The sequence below is a fragment of the Oryza glaberrima genome, chromosome 2 (assembly GCF_000147395.1).
Source record: "Oryza glaberrima chromosome 2, OglaRS2, whole genome shotgun sequence".
NCBI classification, from domain to species: Eukaryota; Viridiplantae; Streptophyta; class Magnoliopsida; order Poales; family Poaceae; genus Oryza; species Oryza glaberrima.
In genome coordinates, this window is record NC_068327.1 from 29,665,586 (window position 1) to 29,686,007 (window position 20,422).

The following is a 20,422-nucleotide window of genomic DNA, read 5'->3' on the forward strand; positions in this document are numbered from 1 at the left end:
CAGCGGGTAGTTGATTGTATATATAATATGCAGGGAGAAATGGGCATGGGAACGGACTCAGTGGAATGGTGGTGGCAACCAACGTTTCAGTGGTTGACTCGTAGTTTTTCTTCTTGTATTTTTTTACTCTGGGCTCTTCCAGGGGAAAAAAAGTTACCTTATTTTGGATCCCTCGGAGGTAATTTGAATAGTTTCATCCATTGTTTTTGGCACCCCAAAATTATCTCGACTTAATGTGAACTCATTAGTATACATGTGTCATGTGCGAAAATGATAGACCATCTTGTCGTAGTCAAGATTATAGGTGTGCGATTTTAATAGAAATTTATAAGGTACAAGATCCTTTTATCTTCGGTGTGCATGTTAGGGGGCTCTCGTATCAAAATTTATTGAGAAAGGGGCGAAACTCGAACCTAGATCGACTAATTCATACCTTAACAGTACTAGGCAGAAGACAAGCCTTTCTTGTATATATATATATATATAGGTTAATTGGATCCATGCCACTATAAATTTGTCCGTTTTGAAAAATACTATTAAAATTTGTGAAATTGAAACCATGCGATTACAATTTAACATGTATCCGAATTATGCTACTACTTACCACTTCAATGCAGTTTTATGTAAACGGAGAAAAATTGAGTTCATGTTCTCCCATGAATACCATGGTCTAAACTTCCAACTTCCCCCGTCAGACATACTAAAATGTTTTTCTTGTAATACTCACTTTGTTTTAAAATATAACTTCTGGTTTATTTACCTAGACATACTTATATAAACATGTTTATGTTTAGATTCATAGTAGTAGTTAAAAATGCTTATATTTTGATATGTTTATCTAGAAACTTTATATTTTAGGACAGAAGAAGTAATAAGAAAAAGTCCTCCATCAGCGGATTTCTGATTGATCGATGCTGAAATTTCTTTATATTTTAGGATAGAAGAAGTAATAAGAAAAAGTCCTTCATCAGCGGATTTCTGATTGATCGATGCTGAAATTTCTGACAGTGTGCGCCACAGATAATTGTAGCATGAATCTCAGGTACAAAACGGCAGGTGTGAAGGATTAGAGACATGTACGGCTCAATCTGACCAGATGCTGATGCCATCGTTTGCTCACACTTTACTCAGGCACACGGTCCAGCAGAGACTTGAAGTCTTGAGGCTTTACAAGGTCAAGTCCAGATATCCCAAAGCTCAGTGACCCTGACTTTATGTTCACATGGAACAGTTTATGAGCACGGCATGTTTGCTACAAATCATCAAGTGTAGAAAACGACTTCTGAACTACTGACCTGGTCCAGATTCAGGACCCGAAGTTTATGACTCAAAAATGCACAGATTAGGATCGCAATGGACAAGCACAGGACAACATGATGGAAGTAATTTGGTATGCTTTTTATTTGAACGAGATGATGCAAAAGTTTCTGCTGTTTTGGGCTGAACATGGTCCCTGTTTAATCACAAGTTGGAAGTATGGTGGAAGGGGGTGTGAGTTCAGAGTCGAATCAGTTGGACACCATGCTTTCTGTCTCCTTGACGAATCCATCACCGGTCCAGTCCTTGTCTGATTCCAGGCCCTTCCTAATAGCCTTCCTCTGGTTGATCGCCTCCCGTTGCCGATGTACCAAATCGGTGTGCGTGGTGAAATACGGGAGAGAGGCCCTGAGATGATGTGAAGAGCTTGGATTAGTGATAATTTGTTAACAAAGGAGAAAAATAAACCATATTTTAGTTCAATAAAACAACATTATGCTTTTCGACAATTTGAAAAGAGACGGTCCTAGTGTCCTCTGCGAGTGGAAAAAGTACCGAACTAAACAATAGCTCTGAAAGGCTTCCTTGAGAATGAGTAAAACAAGGCCAAAGTGACACAGAATTAATCATCACAAGGTACACAAGACTTTAATCTACACCATTCACACATAGTAGGATCAGGCGTGCAAGGCAGAGCCATTGGAAGGCTTGCCTAAACATGTCATAATGAAGGTTCAAGCCCATAATGACTACCGCTAAAAACCTATAAGTCTGCCTTCAATCATTACCTCAAGTCTGTTTTTAACAATAGAGTGTCCCGTCCTTGCTTCTACTTAGAAATGTGGAAAATAAAACTGCAAGAAAAGATGTGTAACCCCCCTGAGCATGTTCTTTTACAAGAAAAGTTTCATGAACACTCATGTTGGTGATTTTCCATTTCTTCCTAAGTTCATTCGTAGGCAACATATCATAGTACAGTACTCTAAACTAAGGTGATTTCTCCAGATGATTTCCAACAACAAATCAACAAGAGTCAGAAGAAGGGAAGTGGTGACAACATACCCCCGGAAATCTTCTATTGAGGAAAAGTTGTGTTGTCTCATAAAATCCTGCAGCTCTGCACAAAGCTTCTTTACAAGGCCATAACCATGCATCATTACGCCCGTACATACCTACAATGAATGGCCATTAGTCAAGTCTTATTATTATGCTGTTCAAGATAAGCATGGAGCTAATCAATTAATTGCAAAAATGATGCCTGAAAAAATCTAGAATATAATTCAACATCAACTGTACACGAGCAGCACACATTATGATCTTCAAAATCCATAGTAAAGGGAGCCACATAGGTTGCCAGATTGGAAACATGTGTAATAAACTCAGCAGCATCAAGTAGAATATAAACATGCATAATACTAACATTAGTACCATGTTAGAGCTTACCTGTACTGTATCTGCGCCAAGTAGAATAAACTCAGCAGCATCATTGCCAGTCTCCACGCCTCCAATAGCAGAGAGTGACTGTCCATCAGCAAATTCTTCTTTCATCATCCTTGCTATCTGCATGACTTTTGCAAGTGCTATAGGGTGCACGGCTCTCGCAGAATAGCCTCCAGGCGTGGAATAACTGTGGAATCAAGTGGTTTTTATAAGAAAAAAAATGGTAACAGTAAAGGAATATGTTCCATAGGGAAAAAAAGAACTCAGGGAATTGAATCTAACCCCTCCACACAAGGTTCTGGTCGCAAAGTTTTGAGGTTAATTCCCATCACACTCATGATTGTGTTAATAGCAGAAACTCCTTCACATCCTGACTTAAGAGAAATTCTTGCAGGCTGCACAATGCAAGTAAGGAATGAAAACATTGACCCATAAAAAAAACTAATTCTTGGTAGATCTTAAAAAGCACCTAAATCTTGGTATTCTAATGTAGTGGTAATTCCATAGATGGTGATGCTAGGGCTTCAAGAGATGTCCAAAACAATGTTTCGCGAACGCTAAATAATAATTCGCGAACACGATGTCCAAAACAATGTGAAAACCGGGTGGGATAAAAACTAATTTAGGATCTCATTTAAGTGCTGCGAAGATGTATATGTTTGACTAACCTTTGTAATATCTGTAATGTTAGGAGTCATCTTTGCCCAAACAGGCACTGTAGCCTTCTCATTTATCCAACCGCAGACCTCCTCTAACAAGTCACAGTCTTGTCCCACGGCAGCACCCATTTTTCGCTCTGGCATGCCATGTGGGCATGAGAAATTAATCTCAAGAGCATCCTGATAGAAACAGATCATTAACATTCCAACATGATAAGTTCGACCAAGAATGCACCAAAATGCACATAAGGGAAGGTTACCACTCCGCTCTCTTCAACGCGTTCAATAAGCTCATGCCATGCAGCTTTGTTGTACTCCTCCATTATTGAGCCAATGAGTATCCTGTCAGGATACTCTTTCTTCAGTTGCTTGAATTCATTCAGCATAGTTTCTAGAGGCCGATCACTGATAAGTTCAATGTTCTGCCATCCGATGATAGGACTCTTAGTAGATCCATTGGGGTCCGCCCTGAGCCGGGCATAGCGAGGGGTTACGTTGATAACTTTCTCAGCATCCAAGGATACCTACCATTCATAATCATACCAACAATTAGCCACAAAGTTGATGATTCAACCGTTGGAAGTGATAGGTGAAAGTGATGACTGCAAAGGCACTATGCACAATGGAAACAACAATGTGTATGTGAAAAAGGTGGAAATGATGATTGCAAAGGGTTAATGCAGAACAAAAGAAATTGAAACTAATTTCTCATGTTTAATACTGAGGATGCAATGCTCATCTCACAAAAATTAGGCCATCTCATCTTCAAGCAAGACGTTTGTCAGTAGTCAGTCATAGTGAACACAAGTAGTACATACAGACCAAATTCTCCTAGAATATGCAAAGATCCTAACTCTAACCAGCCATATATATAACTAACTGAATTCTCATCCGGCACCCATCAATCTATCAATTCTCATATGGCCACCCATCAAAACCTATCATAAGATCCACCACCAAATCTAACGTAGCCACGACTCCATGATTCGATTTTGCCGCAACCAAAATAGCAAACTCACACCGCCACCTTTCCTGACATCATGTTAGCAGCTACCTGTTTTCAAGTGAGCTTGAATTGGCCCCCACCTCCACTCCCACTCCCACTCCCACTCCAAACCCAACCCAGATCGGAATCAAATCATACAGCCAAAAGGCACTCTCGTTAATACGCGAACTTATCTCAAACACTGAAATGCTAACTACATCACATAGATCCTATCCTTGTGCGCTGTTTCAACGGAAAATTAGAGCAGGAAAAGTCATCCATCCAGGAGAATTGCGGTTGCGAGGGTTGAGAGGATTACGGTTTTGGCGATGACGCCGCCCCACCCCTCGTCGAACGCGCGCTTCATGACGGTGTAGTTGGTGCCCGGGGGCCCCGACCCGATCACGAACGGGTTGGGCATCTTCAGCCCGTTCACGCGCACGGAGAGGTCCGGCTCGCCGGCGCCGGCGGAGGCGCGGACGGACACCGCCGCGTGCCGCCGCCCGGGGACGCGGCGCAACGGCGCGGCCGTCGACGGCGATGCCCGGAGAGTCAGCGACTCCATGGCTGGTTGCTTTCCCTCTCTATCCTTTTCTCCGGCTTTTTTTTTTCTTCAATCGATAAGAATCTTTGGGAGTATCACGGATGAAGGAGAAAGGCACCGCCGCCTTTTATAGCGTTTTTAACGAACTTTTTTAATCGCACGCATGCTTCGCCATTTGAGTTATCTAAAACATGAGGTTATCCGGTGGTAAATGTGATTATCAATTGGATTGCAGCATTCTGGATTTGGAGAAAAAAAATAAAAGCTCGTTTAGTTAGCTTGGTACAAACTTGCTCTCATTAATCTATTTTTTCTTGCAAAATAAAATTTACTATTTAATTTTGAATGGAAGTTGTTTTCGTCCTGCCTCGGTTCGGCTTCCCAGCTCGTTAAGGGAAATAGTCTCAAATGATGGAGAAAATATAATAAATTATGAAAAATAATTTTAAAGATAGCTCGATAAAAAAAAAACTGATCAAAGCTTCCTTTTTTTTCCCACACCTTGCTCATTCAACCATTTATGGGAAGATAAACATCGCTTGATTTAAGGAAAAAATGGCAAATGTTATCATAATTAGATCGGATTTTTAGCAAATCGTAAATTGTTTTATAAGGCATCTAAAAGCAAGCATCGTAACGAAGCTGCCTTACGTGTCAACTCTCAATTATCCTAGCTGTCACCCTACATTAACAAGAAGCAACATGGAAACAAACACTACAAGTTGTTTCAGACTATTATTGCTATATTGGAGTATGACAATTTGTTTTTAGTTCCTTGTACTTGGGGTAATCACCACCTTTCGTCCAAAAAGGTAATAAAATTTTAGCAGGAATTGGAAAGCTTAGCGTGCCAAGGAGAAACGATGTTAACACTGGAGAAACAATGCACAGAGATTCTCCACGGCAGCTTGTGCCATTCGGTAGTCCTAATCCTTGATTTTGGAATAGTTTTAGCTGCCAACACGTCACGCCCGGTCACTGGTGGTTCCGTTGTCCCGACCTGGCGCACATGGCGGAATCTCCCATCCGTCCCTTCTTTTTGTTCGTCAGTTGACGTTGGTTCATCCATGGAAGTGTGAACTAAACACAGCCTTATTAACTGGAGAATTTTAACCTTTCAGCCACTAATACAGTAATACCTATACACTGGAATTCTGTCGTATTTGATGAAAAACTAATCGTCGAAAACTGGGGAAAAAAAACTCTAGGTGACGGACCAAATGGATAGAGGATCGAGTTGGATAGAGTGTACGAACAGCATGTTGCACATGGCGAATCTGAGCTTTTCAGTTATTTAAAATTGTATAGGGACAGTTCTTGACTTGATATCGATAAGGTTCCGTAAACCAGCACAATACTCAACTGGTCCCAACACAGTAGGAAAATAGGACTGGAGAGACGTACACAGCCAAAACTCAAAGATGATACGTGCATAACCAGCACTAATCCACAGCATACATCCTCCCAGAGGGGCATCATCCATCTACCTATACCTACCAATGCAGAGCCAATCAGCCAAGCAGATCCAGGAACATCAGTACAAATCACAACAGCCTGTAGGTCGGTGTCATGTATCATGTAGTAGGATCACATCTCCTTCTAGCTGGAAGGCTCCACATGGCTTTTGTAGTTTTACAAATCCTCTCCCTATCGCCATGTGCCACATTGCATCTAAGATTTGCCGACTTAATTCATGTGTTAGACTATTAGTTCTGTTCCAACTCTCAAAATTCCCAGAGCACCTTACAGAGATGGCTTTGGTGGTAGGATCTGATGGCCCAAGGTCTCAGAAATAATGGAGGGAATGGATGATGTTTCAGTCCCGCTTTATGATCTTTGAAATGTATGATCTGCCAACGATCACTGCAAAGTATGATGCCGCCGTAATAATGATCCCGATCAGAAGAACAAGCCAATCATAAGATGTAGCTTGCACTGCATACACCCTGAGGCCAATTGTATTCCAGAAGCTTTCGGTCCACACAGGATCTGCAGCACTAAAAGGGTCTGAAGAGTTTACTGGAAGAACATGCCATACATTGTCCTCAAACTTCAGCCGCGTTGAATAGGCAGGGACATATCTAAGTTGTCAAGAAAGTTAATAAAGCAATCAGTAAATCTCCAAGTAGAAATAGAGAGTACAACAGCAACCAATCACCACAAAAATACAAGCATGATAACAAAATTCAGTACATGTTAGTTAATCAACACAAAAAAGAGTGGAGTCAAAATTACTTTAGTGTCAGCAAATTTTATTTCTTTCTATATACAAAAACTAACTGGATTATGGATGCTCCAGCATACATAGGGATGCAAGTGTGCCCTTATCACAATTCTAGTTAATTTTTTCTTCCAAATTTTGTACTAGAAGCAAGAAAATGAACTATTAAGCGGGTTTTTATATGAGTAGAGGGATTGCCCACTTGCATCCCTAAGCATACACTTATAATTGCCTAGTTCATAATTAAACCGCTAATGCCTGTCACCCAAATAAGTAACGCACAGTAGGGATTTGATTTCAACGTTCTAAAAGGGCCCATAGAAAAATGTTACCTAGTTCTAGAAGGGAGTATGTGTCTCAAGAAAAGAAGATACCTAGTTGTAGATACAACACATCTGCCTCCACCTTCCACTTCTGCCCCTACACATATTTCGCCTTCATCATGGCACTGTCCAGTACAAGAGCTACTGTTACCTGCCAAACTAGAAGTTCTGTCTGCCAAAAAGTTCCATATAAACCGAGAGATATCATCTGCATATGAAGGAAACTGTGTGCCAGCAGGCAAATCCTGAAAAACACCAACATAGTGACTTGGACATGAGTTGCTTGGAGAAATGAAGCTCTTCACAATTCCGCAAGAAAGACCAGGATCACATTTCAGTAGACATCCAATCAATTCTTCTACCAGTGAAACATTCACTTTAATAGTGTTCAGTGTGATGAGATCAATGGGCAAGTCTGCGCTAGCAAGAATGTATAATGATCTGGCAATCAAAGCAGCAGCAGCTGCTATTGACGAAGAATTGACGTTTGCTGTAAAAAAAAGACATTACAGGTTTAATCCTGGGTTTCTACAAAAGAAATCATCAGATCTCTGCATGGTGAACTTACCAGGGCCATCCAAAGTGCTGTGGTAAAATCTATTAGAAAATTGGGAATCAAAATCCTCCAAGACAAGTCCAGGAGTTGATGAATTCTGCATTATTGATGGGTTAACAGTGAACAGGTCATGGCACTCAGATTTCAAAGAGAAATATTTGTTTGGAAAAATCAATGTTTCTAATGCAAAAAGAAAAAAAAAGATGGAACATCACTAAATTAATGTGTTGCATATTGAGTGCAATACTATCAAGCAAATGGTTATGTTTATGGATATTTGAGGTTTTACCTTTCCTAGGAACGACATTAATGAAGATGGTGGAACACCAGGATTTGATGAAGCTGCTGGTTTTACTTTAACATTATCAGAACCAAGTGATTCACTGGCACTTTGGAGTGCATCTACCATTTTCATCGAAATTGACGAATTCTGTCAAAGCAGAAGATAAATATGAACAATATGGAACAATGCCTATGGTGTTTTAAATTCCAATGTACAGCTATTTTTTGGACACCCAGTGTGCTTTACTCAAGAATTTGAGAACAAATATTTTGATAAATCTCTCCAGAATAAAATATCTTCATATAAAGTCATGATAAAAAATAGTTCACTGAGATATTCGACAAAAAGGAATATTCTGATGCAACACTGAAACCTAAACTATACATATGGATGTCCACAGGCCCCCATCTACTGTGCCTAAATTCTTTCTGTTTATCCATCTCCAATAACTAAAATAGCCTGTACAGAGTGGGGTACCAACCACTATGACACTAACAGGAACTGAAAAAAAAAACATTTTGAATAAGCAATTACATTCACCAAGAACAGGCAGGGGAAATAACCACAAAAAAGGCTTACCCCTGCAGCATGCGCATAAAATAGTGGATATCCCTGACTTATGGCCTTGCCAACGGAACCAATCTCCAAGACCTGAATCGTGTCCAAAGCACTTGCTTAAATAATCATATAATTAAGTTATGGAACAATGTAGAGACAGATACTTGCCTAAATAATCATATAATTAGGTTATGGAACTGTGTAGAGACAGATATATGTATCGCCTGAAGACTCAGGACTATATGGTAAATTTCACAGGTTTAAATTCATTAAGTCCACAACCTAAAAAACTGCAGAAGGACAATACCCTGAAGCAAGGGACATCCAAGGAAAACTATATGTTTGAAAGCATTTGCAAATGATTTGGTGCTGCAATTGCAAGCGTTATCCTATCAAGCACTCACCTGGTCAATCAATAAGCTGCTAATGCCATTAACAGAGTCAGCCCCTTGATCTAATTCCTGTAAGAATTTCCGGCTACCAAGATAACCCCAGGCTTCACCATTGAAAACAGCAAAAACAAGCTGCATATCATGTGGTATGATGTGAGAATAAGAACACAACAATTTAGGAATCAATCACCACAAATCCATACTAAACCAGATATGAATAGCCATATTAAATCTACCACGCCATGCTTAGATAAAGGACAATGATTGAGATGTCAAGGGCTGCAAGTTCAAAATGAGTATCATAATTCACAAAAGAAACACAAAGTAGCTAGAGTAGACCTGCAATACTGCTCTAGCAGATGACAGATGCAAAAGAACCCAATGCAATAACATGCACACAACTTACAGAATAATTTCTAGTAGTAATAATCTTACCTGTTTCTTAAGATTACTTATATCATGAAGGTGAGAGAGAGCATCAACAGCAGTGAGCAAGGCAATCAATCCCTGTGCATAACTCCATAGTTATTTCATAGAACTATAATGTAAGATGCAGTTATCATACCCACAAATTAGTAGGAACTTACAGAGATGGGAGAATCAGCACCAAGACTACGGTCCCGAAAGAATGATACAGAGTCTTGGGATGCAGTGACCATTATTATTGGTTTCTGATGCTTTGTAGATGAATTGCTGATTGGTGGTAACGAAGTCCATACACTGCCCTTCAAACATGAGAACCAAAAGTTGAAACAAAAACTAGCTAACAGAAGACGATAATACTCAGTTGGCAAGGTAGCAACTACCACAACACATTGTGGAACTTAAATATATCCATAACTTTCCAAAACAGAGGTGCAAATGCCTATGCAAGAAAAAAAAAGTGGTCACCTCTGTCCTCCTAAAGGCAAGCATGACTGCTCTCTGAGGCAGGACTCTGAATCATGCGTCCCAGCTTTTGTTGTCTAAAAGTTCATGTCAATTAGGAGAAACATAATCCATTATCCATGCGATCAAAACATACAGATAAAGATGTGCAAGAAACATAGGGAGAACATTTCATGTGAAAAATCAAAACCTGCATAACGAGGTCAAATTCTGCAACATTTGCTAGATATCCATTGGCACTCTTCTCATTCTTGTCCGCAAGCTGTTATTGATAATCTCTTTTTAGAGTCATTGCATTGTGTAGCTGGAGTTTGTAAAGAGGAAATGAGAACTATAATAAATATATAAGAGCAGGCAGATTACGTTTTGCAGAGTCTGTGTGCTCTCCTCTGAGAGAAGAAACACAGGAAAGTCATATTTGTTCCACATAATACCTGATCCCTACAAAAGTAAATGTCAGGGTAACAGAGTGATATTCAATGCATGTGATCAGCTGATCACGTTTGTCTCTCAACAGGGTGGTACCATTTTAATCAACCGCATAACTTACCGTGGGATTCCAATGATGGCTGAGATTTGAGTATGGTGCAAAAGCCTGTTGTGGAAATTTTCTATCCGGTGAAAACTCTACAAAGTCAGAACAGTACATTATTTTTGGAATTAAAAGGCAATAAAATACATAAAAAAAACAAATCCACAAACCTAGCATGTTATCAACGCCATTTGCCTCAACTAGTACGCCAGCTATCTTACGATAAAGTTCTGGATCATTGGATACCCTGCACAAGAGCAAACAATGTAGCAAATATTCTCATCTCTTAGCACCTCAAGGAAACATAACTTTGAAAGACGATCATATGTAACATCATTTGTGAGATTTAGACTATCTAAGCAATTATACCTCAGAAAGAAATCTGTCATCTGATTTAAGGGAAGAAGAACCGCTGACGGCTGAACCAACTGATCATTTCTGTTTCCAAATCTTACAATCGGTGCAATAACCTTGTCATGCCCAGGATCTGATTACATAATAGAGACCCCAATAACCATGTACTCTTAACAAGGCAGAGTTGGCTAGCCTTTGACAATGATGATAGAAAATGACAGCCATCTTAATTTAAGCATACAGAATAAGAGTAAACCGAATACTCACTAGAACAACCGACTTGACCAGAGTGATTCAACAGCCTCACACAAGGGAAGCTTTCAACGTTTATGTACATTGCCTTCACAAGATCCGGAACTGACTCCAACGTTGCAGCATCTCCTAAAAAGAAAGGTAAGAGGATCCTTAAGTTATGGTACATCAATGTTACAGCAGTCATAAGTTGGGATATCTTACGTTGCTTTGCAAACCTGTGTCCCATATATAAATATATTAAGACAGTAAGCAGTATCACGATTTTATAATTCAAATGAACCTAAACAAACCTACACCTAAGACATCACAATACTTTAGCAATCACAAAACTTCCTAGAATGAGATACTAGAAAAAAAATTATAGTCGCATGTCAAAGCTCCATGAGCACAACTAGAGGCCTATCAGCACAACAACGGAGGTGTTCGCCCAAGCTTCAGAACTAACTAGGTTTAGCAGTCCACTACCTAATTCACCTCAAGGCTACGCTGAGACCTACCCCCTACACAATTTCACCCTAGAAACGCACCACATAACAGAAGATACCCAACGAAGCATGAGACCATCTCGATTCGGTAGAATTTGTTACACCCCCAGAGTCCAGAGCAAACAAAGCGATATAGACTCGGCGATGGTCAGTAGAGGACCAACTCACCGGAGGCGACGGGAGGGAATACGGCGAGGAAGACGCAGGCGAAGGCCGCGAGGAGGGGCGCCGTGGAGCCGCCCCCCATGGCGGCGGCGGCGGCGATCTGGAGGAGTGGAGGAGGCAGTGGTCGTCGCCTTTCTCGTGTCTCGTCGACGGCCGCGACCCGGTAGCCGGATGAACAAGCAGGGGAAATGACGAAATGTCGTTGGGCTTTTATGGGCCTTTCTCCTTCGGCCCATTAGGCGTCACAAACAAGCCCGGCCCAAACTGGATCCCCTCTACTCTTCGATTAGGTCCATCGCCGCCGCCGCCGCCTCTCCCATCGCTTCCACCTCCGAGGGCTGCAGGCTCGGCGGCGGCGGCGGCGGCGGCGCACCGGCTTCTCTCTGCCGGAGCATCAGCTCGCTCCAGCGAGTTGTCCCTTGAGGGAGGGAGGTGTCCAATTTCACCACGCGGGCCAGCACCGCCGGCTTGCCCCCTCGCGGACGCTGCCGACGTCGGTGAGCACCAGCTTACAGGGTGAGTTCCTTCCCGGGCTCACTGGCTCGGATGTCCCTCGTCTGCATCGGTTGTGAGATTTTTCTGCTTTGCTCTGCTTGTAGTTCGAGCATGGAGGACAGCAACGCGCTGATTCTGCCGTGCAAGAGGAAGAACAAAGGACAAGGGAAAGACAAGGTGCTGCCATTTTTATTTCCACCTACTGTTTGGGGGTGTGATGTGTGACTTATGCTACCTGAATTGCCAGGATGGTAAGAAAATCAAGGAAGACCCGAAGATGAGCAAGAGTAAGCTGAAAAAGCTGCAGAAATTGGAGGTGCGCCTCCCTTCTTGACATTCCTTTTGTTGATCATTGGTCATAGTGTTTATGTTAATGCCAATCATTTTTTTTCTTATCTCCAGGAGGAAAAGCAAAAGAAGTTACTGCTAGCTCAAAGTATTGAGATTTTGCGGTATGTTAGTCTTTACTTACTCTGTCTGGACTGATAGTATAGTGTATTCTGATGGTTGTCCTGCATGACAGGAAGCACAAGATTTCAGATGATGCGTATTCTCTGCTCCATGCTTCTGGGACTATCGGTCAAGTATAGTAGATATAGCCATAATTCTTGGATTCACTGTTTTCTCAATGTACAAAACAAAGCTTCAATAGACTTTTATTCTACTGCAGGCTGAGACCTTGAAAGAAAAACGTAGGCGTGCTGTGCAGTTCTCCAAGGCTGGTTTGAACGTCCCTGAAGAACTCTCACTATTAAAGAAAGACGGCGATCAGAAAGCTTCTGAAAACAGCGAGGCTGCAGAGGAAGATTACCTGGACAAGATTGTCGATTCAGCAAAAAACGAGGATCCTCAAAGAAAATGTAACAATCACATAAATAATGTTGCAATGAAACCTGTGGAATGCAAACTGGTTATAGATGTTGGACTGAGCGATCAAGAACCAAAAACTGAAGGTAGTGATGGTGTTCCGAACATTTCAGCAAATCAGGCAATTCAATCATGTGTTCCTAGTTGTTCTGGTGAAGAGATATTACAGGTGATCAGTCTACAGCTGTACTGTGTATTTTTTCACCTGTTCATCAATTTCTACATGTTTTTTTTTTTTGTAAAAAATGTTGGATTCACCTGTTGCTTTAGTGGTATTGCAGTCAGAAGCTGTTTGATTCATTTCAGAGTTATTGTAATCCTGTTTTTGTTAGGATAAAGAGCCAGGACAAGAAGAACGTACTGTACAAGAGTGTTTCAATCCTCCAATTGTTGTACCTGTGTCAAGGCCACATGAGGTTGAGAAAACAAGGAGGGATCTTCCAATAATAATGATGGAGCAGGAAATAATGGAAGCTATTTATGAAAATTCTGTGGTAATTCTATGTGGAGAAACAGGCTGTGGTAAAACTACTCAAGTTCCACAGGTAAGTGTGTGCACCTTCAGATACCATCTGCTTGTATTCATTGCTCATTATATGCTTCTTGTTGTCTGCAGTTCTTGTATGAAGCTGGCTTTGGCACAAGTAACCGGTCTGACAGAAAAGGAATAATTGGTATCACTCAACCACGACGTGTTGCCGTACTTGCCACAGCTAGGAGGGTGTCCTATGAGCTAGGTCTTAAGCTAGGAAAGGAGGTCGGTTTTCAAGTTAGGCATGATAAAATGGTAGGAAGTAAATGCTCGATAAAGTTTATGACAGACGGCATTTTGCTTCGAGAGGTCCAGGTAACAATCTGATTACTTGTCTTGGCTACTTCTATATTGTCTATTTATTGAAGAGACATGTTTTCTTCACTCTACTTATTAGTTACCATGATTAACTTGTGAAAGAAAAAGGTTAACAGTTAAGCATGATTAGAAAATGCACCTAAGGGAAAACATTCAAGGTCATAACTGTCGATACTGCAAGTCTCCCTTGTTCCCTGGACAGCATAACTGCCCTAATAAGGTTTAGTTTTCCTACCAGCTATTCGGTTTGACACTTGATTAATCGCCATCCATATTTTTCTATAACCACTCAATCATGGCTTCCATAATTGCTTTATAAAATGGTACAGCATGTGATTGATCATCCTGAAATGTCTATGTATTTATTTTCCTTTTAGTTTGAAGTTCTTTTTAGACGTATATCAGAATCCTGCTAATCACATGGTTTACTAATCATCCGCAGAGTGACTTTCTGCTGAAACGCTATTCTGTAATCATCTTGGATGAGGCGCACGAAAGGAGCTTGAACACAGATATACTTATCGGGATGCTATCTAGAATTATAAAGATTCGCAAGGTTGAAACTAAATACTTTTCATCGTTTTCATTAGAATGAAAGAAAAAATATATATATAACCATTGTTAACATTTATGCATGACAGTCATTGTACATAGAGCAACAGGAAAAAATACGTTGTGGTCTGAGCATTAATCCAGAAGATAAGATTAGTCAGTTGAAAGTGGTGCTAATGAGTGCTACCTTGCAATTGAAGGACTTCATTTCAAACAGAAGATTGTTTGATGTGATCCCACCAGCTATAAAGGTACCTGTACGACAATTCCCAGTAACAGTTCACTTCTCAAAGAGTACACATGACGATTATTTGGGGCAAGCTTATAAAAAGGTTATGTCCATCCACAAGAAACTTCCACAAGGTGGAATCCTTGTCTTTGTTACTGGACAACGAGAAGTCGATTACTTATGTAAGAAACTGCAAAGAGCATCAAAGCAGCAAACTGACAAGAAGACTGAAAAAGTTGAGGGTGATGAGAATGGCTCGAGCCAAGAAGTGGTCGAGAGGGAAATCAGTGAAGCATATGATATTGATAGAGATGAGTCTGAGCACCAAGATGACATGTTTTCCCAATATGATGAGGATGAGAGTAATGCTGGCCCAAGTGTAGATTCTTCAGACATTGAAATGGAACCTGAGATGGATACCGACAGTGAGGATGATGATTCTGTTGTTTATGAAACCACAGAAGAGGATGGACCAGTATTAGCATTTTTGAAAGGTGCTGAGGGTTCATCTGGATTGAAGGCATCATTTAAGGCTATATCAAGAGTGTCAGGAGAACCGGAAAGCACTGATGTACCAAGCAATGCTACAATTTTAGAAGAGTCAAGTCATGTTCCTTGTACCAGTAAATGCACAGAACCTAGGTCTGTTTCGCATGGTAAACTTCGTGTGTTACCACTTTATGCTATGTTACCAGCTTCACAGCAGCTTCGAGTGTTTCAGGATATTCCTGACGGTGAAAGATTAGTTGTTGTTGCAACAAATGTTGCAGAAACCTCTTTAACAATTCCTGGCATAAAGTATGTAGTTGATACTGGGAAACAAAAAGTTAAGAACTACAACCATGCTACTGGGACGGCAAGTTATGAAATCCAGTGGATAAGCAAGGCATCTGCATCCCAGCGTTCTGGGAGAGCTGGAAGAACGGGGCCTGGGCACTGTTACCGTCTCTACTCGGCTGCAGCATATGGTAAAGATGAATTATTCCCTGAGTTCTCTGAGCCTGAGATCAAGAATATTCCAGTCGATGGTGTTGTGCTTATGCTCAAGTTTATGAATATTAATAAGGTAATGTGCTTGCAAGTTACTCATCCTTATGAGATTATAGGTTCTTTTGACTTATTATCTTTCTTTTCTCTGTTGTTTCATGCAATTCATGATAATTAAAGGTTGAAAACTTTCCTTTCCCTACACCTCCTGACAAGGAAAGTTTGGTTGAAGCTGAGCGTTGCTTAAAAGTATTGGAAGCGCTTGATAGCAAGGGTGAACCTACATCGATGGGGAAGGCTATGGCACAATACCCCATGAGCCCCCGACATTCTCGACTTCTTCTGACAATAGTTAAAATTTTGAACAGTCAGCGGTGCTTTTCCAGACCTAACTTCATATTGGGATATGCAGCAGCTGCTGCATCAGCATTGAGCTTTACGAATCCTTTTCTCACGCAGAATGAATTTAGTGGCGAATCAAAACAAGATAACCCTGATTCAGAAGATAAGGATAGGCAGGAAAGGAAGAGACAGAAGAAGCTCAAGGCAATGGTTAGAGAGGCCCACACAAAATTTTCCAATCCTAGCAGTGATGCTTTATCCATCTCTCGTGCCTTGCAGTTGTTTGAGTTGTCAGAAAACCCAGTGGAATTTTGCAGAGTCAACTCACTTCATCTCAAAACAATGGAAGAGATGTCAAAATTGAGGAAGCAACTTCTTCGATTAATATTTCACCATAGCAAATTTTGTGAAGAATTTTCTTGGAAATTTGGGGTTTCTGAAGATGTAGAAGAGGCCTGGAGGCATGAGTCTGATAAAAAACCAATGCAATTAAATGAAGAGGAGCTTCTAGGACAAGGAATATGTGCTGGGTGGGCTGATAGGGTTGCAAAGAGGATTCGTGCCTTTCCTGGACCATCAAAAGATGATAAAAAGGTTCAGGCTGTTCATTATCAATCTTGTGCTTTCAATGATACAATATATCTACACCGATCATCTTCTGTTGCACGAATTGCACCAGAATTTGTAGTTTACTCAGAACTACTTCATACAAAGAGATCATATATGCATGGTGTAACCAGTGTAAAGCCAGGATGGATTTTGAAATATGCTAGTTCTCTTTGTACATTCTCTGCACCATTGGAAGATCCAAAACCTTATTACGAACCTCAAAAGGACCAAGTCTACTGTTATGTTAGCCCCATCTTTTCTCGGCATAATTGGCAGCTTCCATTGCATAGTTTACCTATACAGGATGGCACCAATCGGTTGCAGGTATTTGCATGTGCTTTGCTTAAAGGAGATGTCTTGCCATGTCTTAAGGTTATTCAGAAGTTCCTGGCACTGTCACCATCTGTTCTCCTAGGGCCTGTTAGCCAAAGAAGAGTTGGTGATCTTCTTGACAGGATGAAGATTGGTTCAAAGTTAATAGATAGCCGGGCAGCATTAAGAGATGTGTGGAATTTTAATCCAGATTTTCTTTATCCTGAGATAAAAGCATGGATTCAAGATAAATTTCATAGCCAGTTTGGAGCAATATGGGAACAAATGCATAAAGAAGTAGTTCTTGAGGGCGATGAACTTTTCGCAAAGAGGTACAAGAAAGTTAAAGGTAATCAATTCTAGAAGATTACAGTGCAATTGCTTGACAGAAGCTTCTTACTAGGTGGAGACATCTTTGACAGGTAACCTTTGCAAATGACTCATCTGACATTGTGGAACCTCTATATTGAAGTAGATGTATATATCAATTCAGTAAGGTTAAAATAGCTCATAGTGATGAGTACAATTGGGTAGTAATATAGTGATATCAAGAAGCTCTGGCTCGTGTAGATGTTGATGTAAACTGGAATTTCATTCGTTTCATCATCGCTGTAGTATTCTTGGTCACTGCCAATATAATGCAGCCTGTGTGGAAAGTTGTTTCTGATCTTGCCTTCTCCACTGCAGCATCCCCTTAAGCTGAGAACCGCTGTGCCCAAATCCTGGAAACCTGAGAAATAGATGATGGCTTCGCCAAGTTCTCCAACTGGTATCAGTGCAGCCATGACATATTGGCATTGACTGCAAATATGCAATCATGGGATTGACCACTAATATTTCAGTAGCAGAAACAAAGAAACAGGGATAGCATGTAATCTTTGATAGATAGTGCCGTGGAAGGATATTGTAGACATTCGTCGGATGGGTAATGGTTCATTTTACCTCACCATATGAACGAGTCTCTTTGACCATGTGCAGTTTTCTCTCTAGCAGTTGCAGATACAGATGGCAGTAACCAGTTACCACAGCATGATTGTTCTACAGTAATTTTTGTAAGCAACTGCTAGAATATTAATGATAATTATGGCACAGTAATTTTTGTAAGCAACTGCAAGAATATCAATGGTAATTATGGTGGCAGAAGTTGCCCCATTTTCCCTTGTTGAGGCAAAGGGTGCGATTGTTTGTTTGTTCACAGCACCTGAAGATGAAGAATTGAGTATTCCTGTAAAAATCATCTGCACTTCTGCAGAAACAAACACAACAGAATGAAAAAGAAAAACTGAACTTTTCCAAACTGTAGAAATATCAAGCACGTGTTACATAATCCCTGCAATAATACGAGGGAAAGCATAGTAGTAGTACGAATATGTAAGACCGTATTAATCTGTGACATGAATCCCTGCAATAATAGGAGGAAAAACATAACAGCTACTATTCAAACCATTAACGAACGGCCCAGATAAAAGGATGGGACATGATAACCCGGTCTAACGATCGATATATACCGTGGGTGACCTACTTCCCCTGCTCGCCGCCATCATCCACCGGAGGCGCCGCCGGGCGCACGCGGCCGCCGCCATTCGCCGCTCCGCCCCCGCCCTGCTGCGGGAGGAGGAAGACGAAGAGGCCGAGCATGCGGCGCACGATCCCCTTCAGCACCGAGCCCCTCTTCGGGACGTAGCGAGGGTGGACTCCCCGCGGAGGCGGCTTCTTCCCCCCTCCTCCTACTCCGCCGCCGCCGAGCATAACGAGAGGTGAGGTGAGCTTTACACCGGATTCGTGGTGACAGTGAGCAAACGGCCATACCATACCAACCTCGTATTTATGAACTCATGGTGCCACTCCACAGAAGAGCAGCGAAGGAAAGGCTGGGGAAGATGGCGGGAACTGGAGCGGAAGTGGCGCGAGATGGCGACAGCGTGAGAGCGTAAGCGAGATGATGAGCGCACGACTACGTCTGAACTTTTTTGGGGGCGGTTTCCGCAGGTGGAAGTTAGCGAGTAGCCATCGGCCATGTGGCGCCATGGCCGTCGCCCATGGCCGTGGGAAAAGCTCAACGGGCCCCTCCGATTTGCGGCTAAACCGTTCAAGACGTCGCCTTTCTGCTGCACTCGCCATCAAATTCATCATCTTTTCTTCCTCTTCGTGCACTGTGGGACGAAGGAAGCATCTGCAGGAGCAGTGTGTGTGGCCGTGTGTGGAGGTCGGTGAAAACCGAATACAATGATGCCTCAACTCAACTCTCGCCGCAAACACGGTCAGGCAAGACTCAAGAGTGCTACAGTTGATTGGCGAGCTTGTTTGTAGCTGGCATGAAAGGGACGCTGGTCACTTTGTTCTACCAGGTGATGGCTTTCTGTTCGTTTCACATCGGCAAACCGCAAGTGGCGAACTGGGGGGCAGATTTTACATGGAAACGATAGTGCAGACGGCAGGATGGAGAGAATAAAAATAACACTGGAACTATGAGAAAGGGAGGGCAACTGGGCAAGAACAGCACTGGAATCCTGGAAAAAGAAGGAGAGAGGAAAAAAAAAGATTATCCTTACTCTATGTTCTTTGGAAATTTAGTTACCAAAGCATTTTTTTCGGTGTGCAAAATTTAGCGGTGATTCTATGTCCAGTAGGTACACTGAAGATGAGGGCAGTGACCAAGTGAAGAAACATTGAAAGATTGACTTCGGGTCAGGGTCAGTGTCCCGGAGAGAAACTGGTCGCGTCCAGTGATCGGATTTAATGAATGACTCTGATCGAGCCAACTAATGAGAGAAGAGGAAGTGTAAAAGGTCAGTCTGAAAACCTGACCTTGACTTCTGACTTCTCTCACAAAATTTGAGCTGGCGAATTCTGTCTTGTGCAGGCAACATTAGTTCTTGCCCATGTTCATCCCAGTGGCAGGTTTTCTTCGTTCTGAATGTACTGACTATAAAAGGCATGGATCGTACCAAATTGTTGGAGAATGTACTATACTACTGAAGTACTGAACGGATATTTGAATTTCAGAAATGTGTTTAGCCACAAGCTAGTACTCCATTCCAAAATAGACTTATTCAGATTCATCGTAGTAATATTATATATCACATCCCATATTAAATTTCTTTATTTTGGAACGGATGGAGTACGTGCTTAAGTCTTAGTACTAGTTTGGATGAACTTTCATATGAGTAAATGGGTAATAGCTCGAAGTACAGAATAAGTTAATGTGATGCTGTGTTCTCTCACGCTATATTCAATGAAAAGTCACAATTATGCGCTATTTTCCCTTCAAAAAAATGTAAT

The 20,422-nt window shown here is 41.4% G+C and overlaps 3 protein-coding genes and 1 long non-coding RNA gene across 5 annotated transcripts; 2 read left to right on the forward strand and 2 right to left on the reverse strand.

Moving 5' to 3' along the window:
- Window positions 1-1,374: 1,374 nt before the first annotated feature.
- On the reverse strand, window positions 1,375-4,976 carry LOC127764436 (dihydropyrimidine dehydrogenase (NADP(+)), chloroplastic). Its single transcript, XM_052289315.1, has 7 exons — window positions 4,661-4,976; window positions 3,617-3,880; window positions 3,366-3,536; window positions 2,980-3,092; window positions 2,701-2,884; window positions 2,320-2,429; window positions 1,375-1,665 (listed from the first exon to the last, which is right to left on the reverse strand). The coding sequence occupies exons 1-7, from the start codon at window positions 4,904-4,906 to the stop codon at window positions 1,509-1,511; spliced, it is 1,245 nt and encodes a 414-aa protein (XP_052145275.1). The 5' UTR covers window positions 4,907-4,976; the 3' UTR covers window positions 1,375-1,508.
- Window positions 4,977-6,147: 1,171 nt separating this feature from the next.
- Window positions 6,148-12,062, reverse strand: LOC127764139 (nicastrin). Its single transcript, XM_052288972.1, has 16 exons — window positions 11,901-12,062; window positions 11,260-11,373; window positions 11,008-11,125; window positions 10,809-10,885; window positions 10,657-10,733; window positions 10,470-10,547; window positions 10,297-10,368; window positions 10,110-10,183; window positions 9,806-9,938; window positions 9,654-9,725; window positions 9,231-9,350; window positions 8,848-8,919; window positions 8,275-8,415; window positions 7,998-8,082; window positions 7,481-7,919; window positions 6,148-6,966 (listed from the first exon to the last, which is right to left on the reverse strand). Exons 1-16 carry the CDS (start codon window positions 11,977-11,979, stop codon window positions 6,702-6,704), a joined length of 2,016 nt encoding a protein of 671 aa, XP_052144932.1. The 5' UTR covers window positions 11,980-12,062; the 3' UTR covers window positions 6,148-6,701.
- Window positions 12,063-12,093: 31 nt separating this feature from the next.
- Window positions 12,094-18,292, forward strand: LOC127762394 (ATP-dependent RNA helicase DEAH13). 2 transcript variants are annotated; one of them, XM_052286899.1, is made up of 12 exons: window positions 12,094-12,413; window positions 12,497-12,569; window positions 12,640-12,708; window positions 12,795-12,844; window positions 12,916-12,976; window positions 13,063-13,428; window positions 13,592-13,804; window positions 13,876-14,106; window positions 14,552-14,665; window positions 14,751-15,956; window positions 16,058-17,562; window positions 17,828-18,292. In XM_052286899.1, the coding sequence occupies exons 1-11, from the start codon at window positions 12,094-12,096 to the stop codon at window positions 17,501-17,503; spliced, it is 4,149 nt and encodes a 1,382-aa protein (XP_052142859.1). In that variant the 3' UTR covers window positions 17,504-17,562; window positions 17,828-18,292. The 2 variants fall into 2 exon arrangements, with proteins under 2 accessions (XP_052142859.1, XP_052142860.1); XM_052286900.1 differs by having other exon boundaries at window positions 12,250-12,394.
- A 495-nt stretch (window positions 18,293-18,787) lies between these two features.
- Window positions 18,788-20,171, forward strand: LOC127762395 (uncharacterized). The gene is made up of 2 exons (XR_008015523.1): window positions 18,788-18,897; window positions 18,993-20,171. It is a non-coding gene; the product is annotated as an uncharacterized LOC127762395 (long non-coding RNA).
- The last annotated feature ends 251 nt before the right edge of the window (window positions 20,172-20,422 follow it).

Excerpts from the sequence above, each read along its gene's own strand:
- LOC127764436 (XM_052289315.1), bottom strand. The coding sequence starts at position 4,906 with ATGGAGTCGCTGACTCTCCGGGCATCGCCGTCGACGGCCGCGCCGTTG. Across the intron at positions 3,537-3,616 it reads GCGTTGAAGAGAGCGGAGTG|GATGCTCTTGAGATTAATTT; the intron begins GTAACCTTCCCT and ends TGTTTCTATCAG. Across the intron at positions 2,430-2,700 it reads TTGGCGCAGATACAGTACAG|GTATGTACGGGCGTAATGAT; the intron begins GTAAGCTCTAAC and ends CATTCATTGTAG.
- LOC127764139 (XM_052288972.1), bottom strand. The coding sequence starts at position 11,979 with ATGGGGGGCGGCTCCACGGCGCCCCTCCTCGCGGCCTTCGCCTGCGTC. Across the intron at positions 10,886-11,007 it reads ATGACAGATTTCTTTCTGAG|GGTATCCAATGATCCAGAAC; the intron begins GTATAATTGCTT and ends GCTCTTGTGCAG. Across the intron at positions 9,726-9,805 it reads GTGCTGATTCTCCCATCTCT|GGATTGATTGCCTTGCTCAC; the intron begins GTAAGTTCCTAC and ends AGTTATGCACAG.
- LOC127762394 (XM_052286899.1), top strand. The coding sequence starts at position 12,094 with ATGTCGTTGGGCTTTTATGGGCCTTTCTCCTTCGGCCCATTAGGCGTC. Across the intron at positions 12,414-12,496 it reads GGTGAGCACCAGCTTACAGG|TTCGAGCATGGAGGACAGCA; the intron begins GTGAGTTCCTTC and ends CTCTGCTTGTAG. Across the intron at positions 12,570-12,639 it reads AAGGACAAGGGAAAGACAAG|GATGGTAAGAAAATCAAGGA; the intron begins GTGCTGCCATTT and ends CTGAATTGCCAG.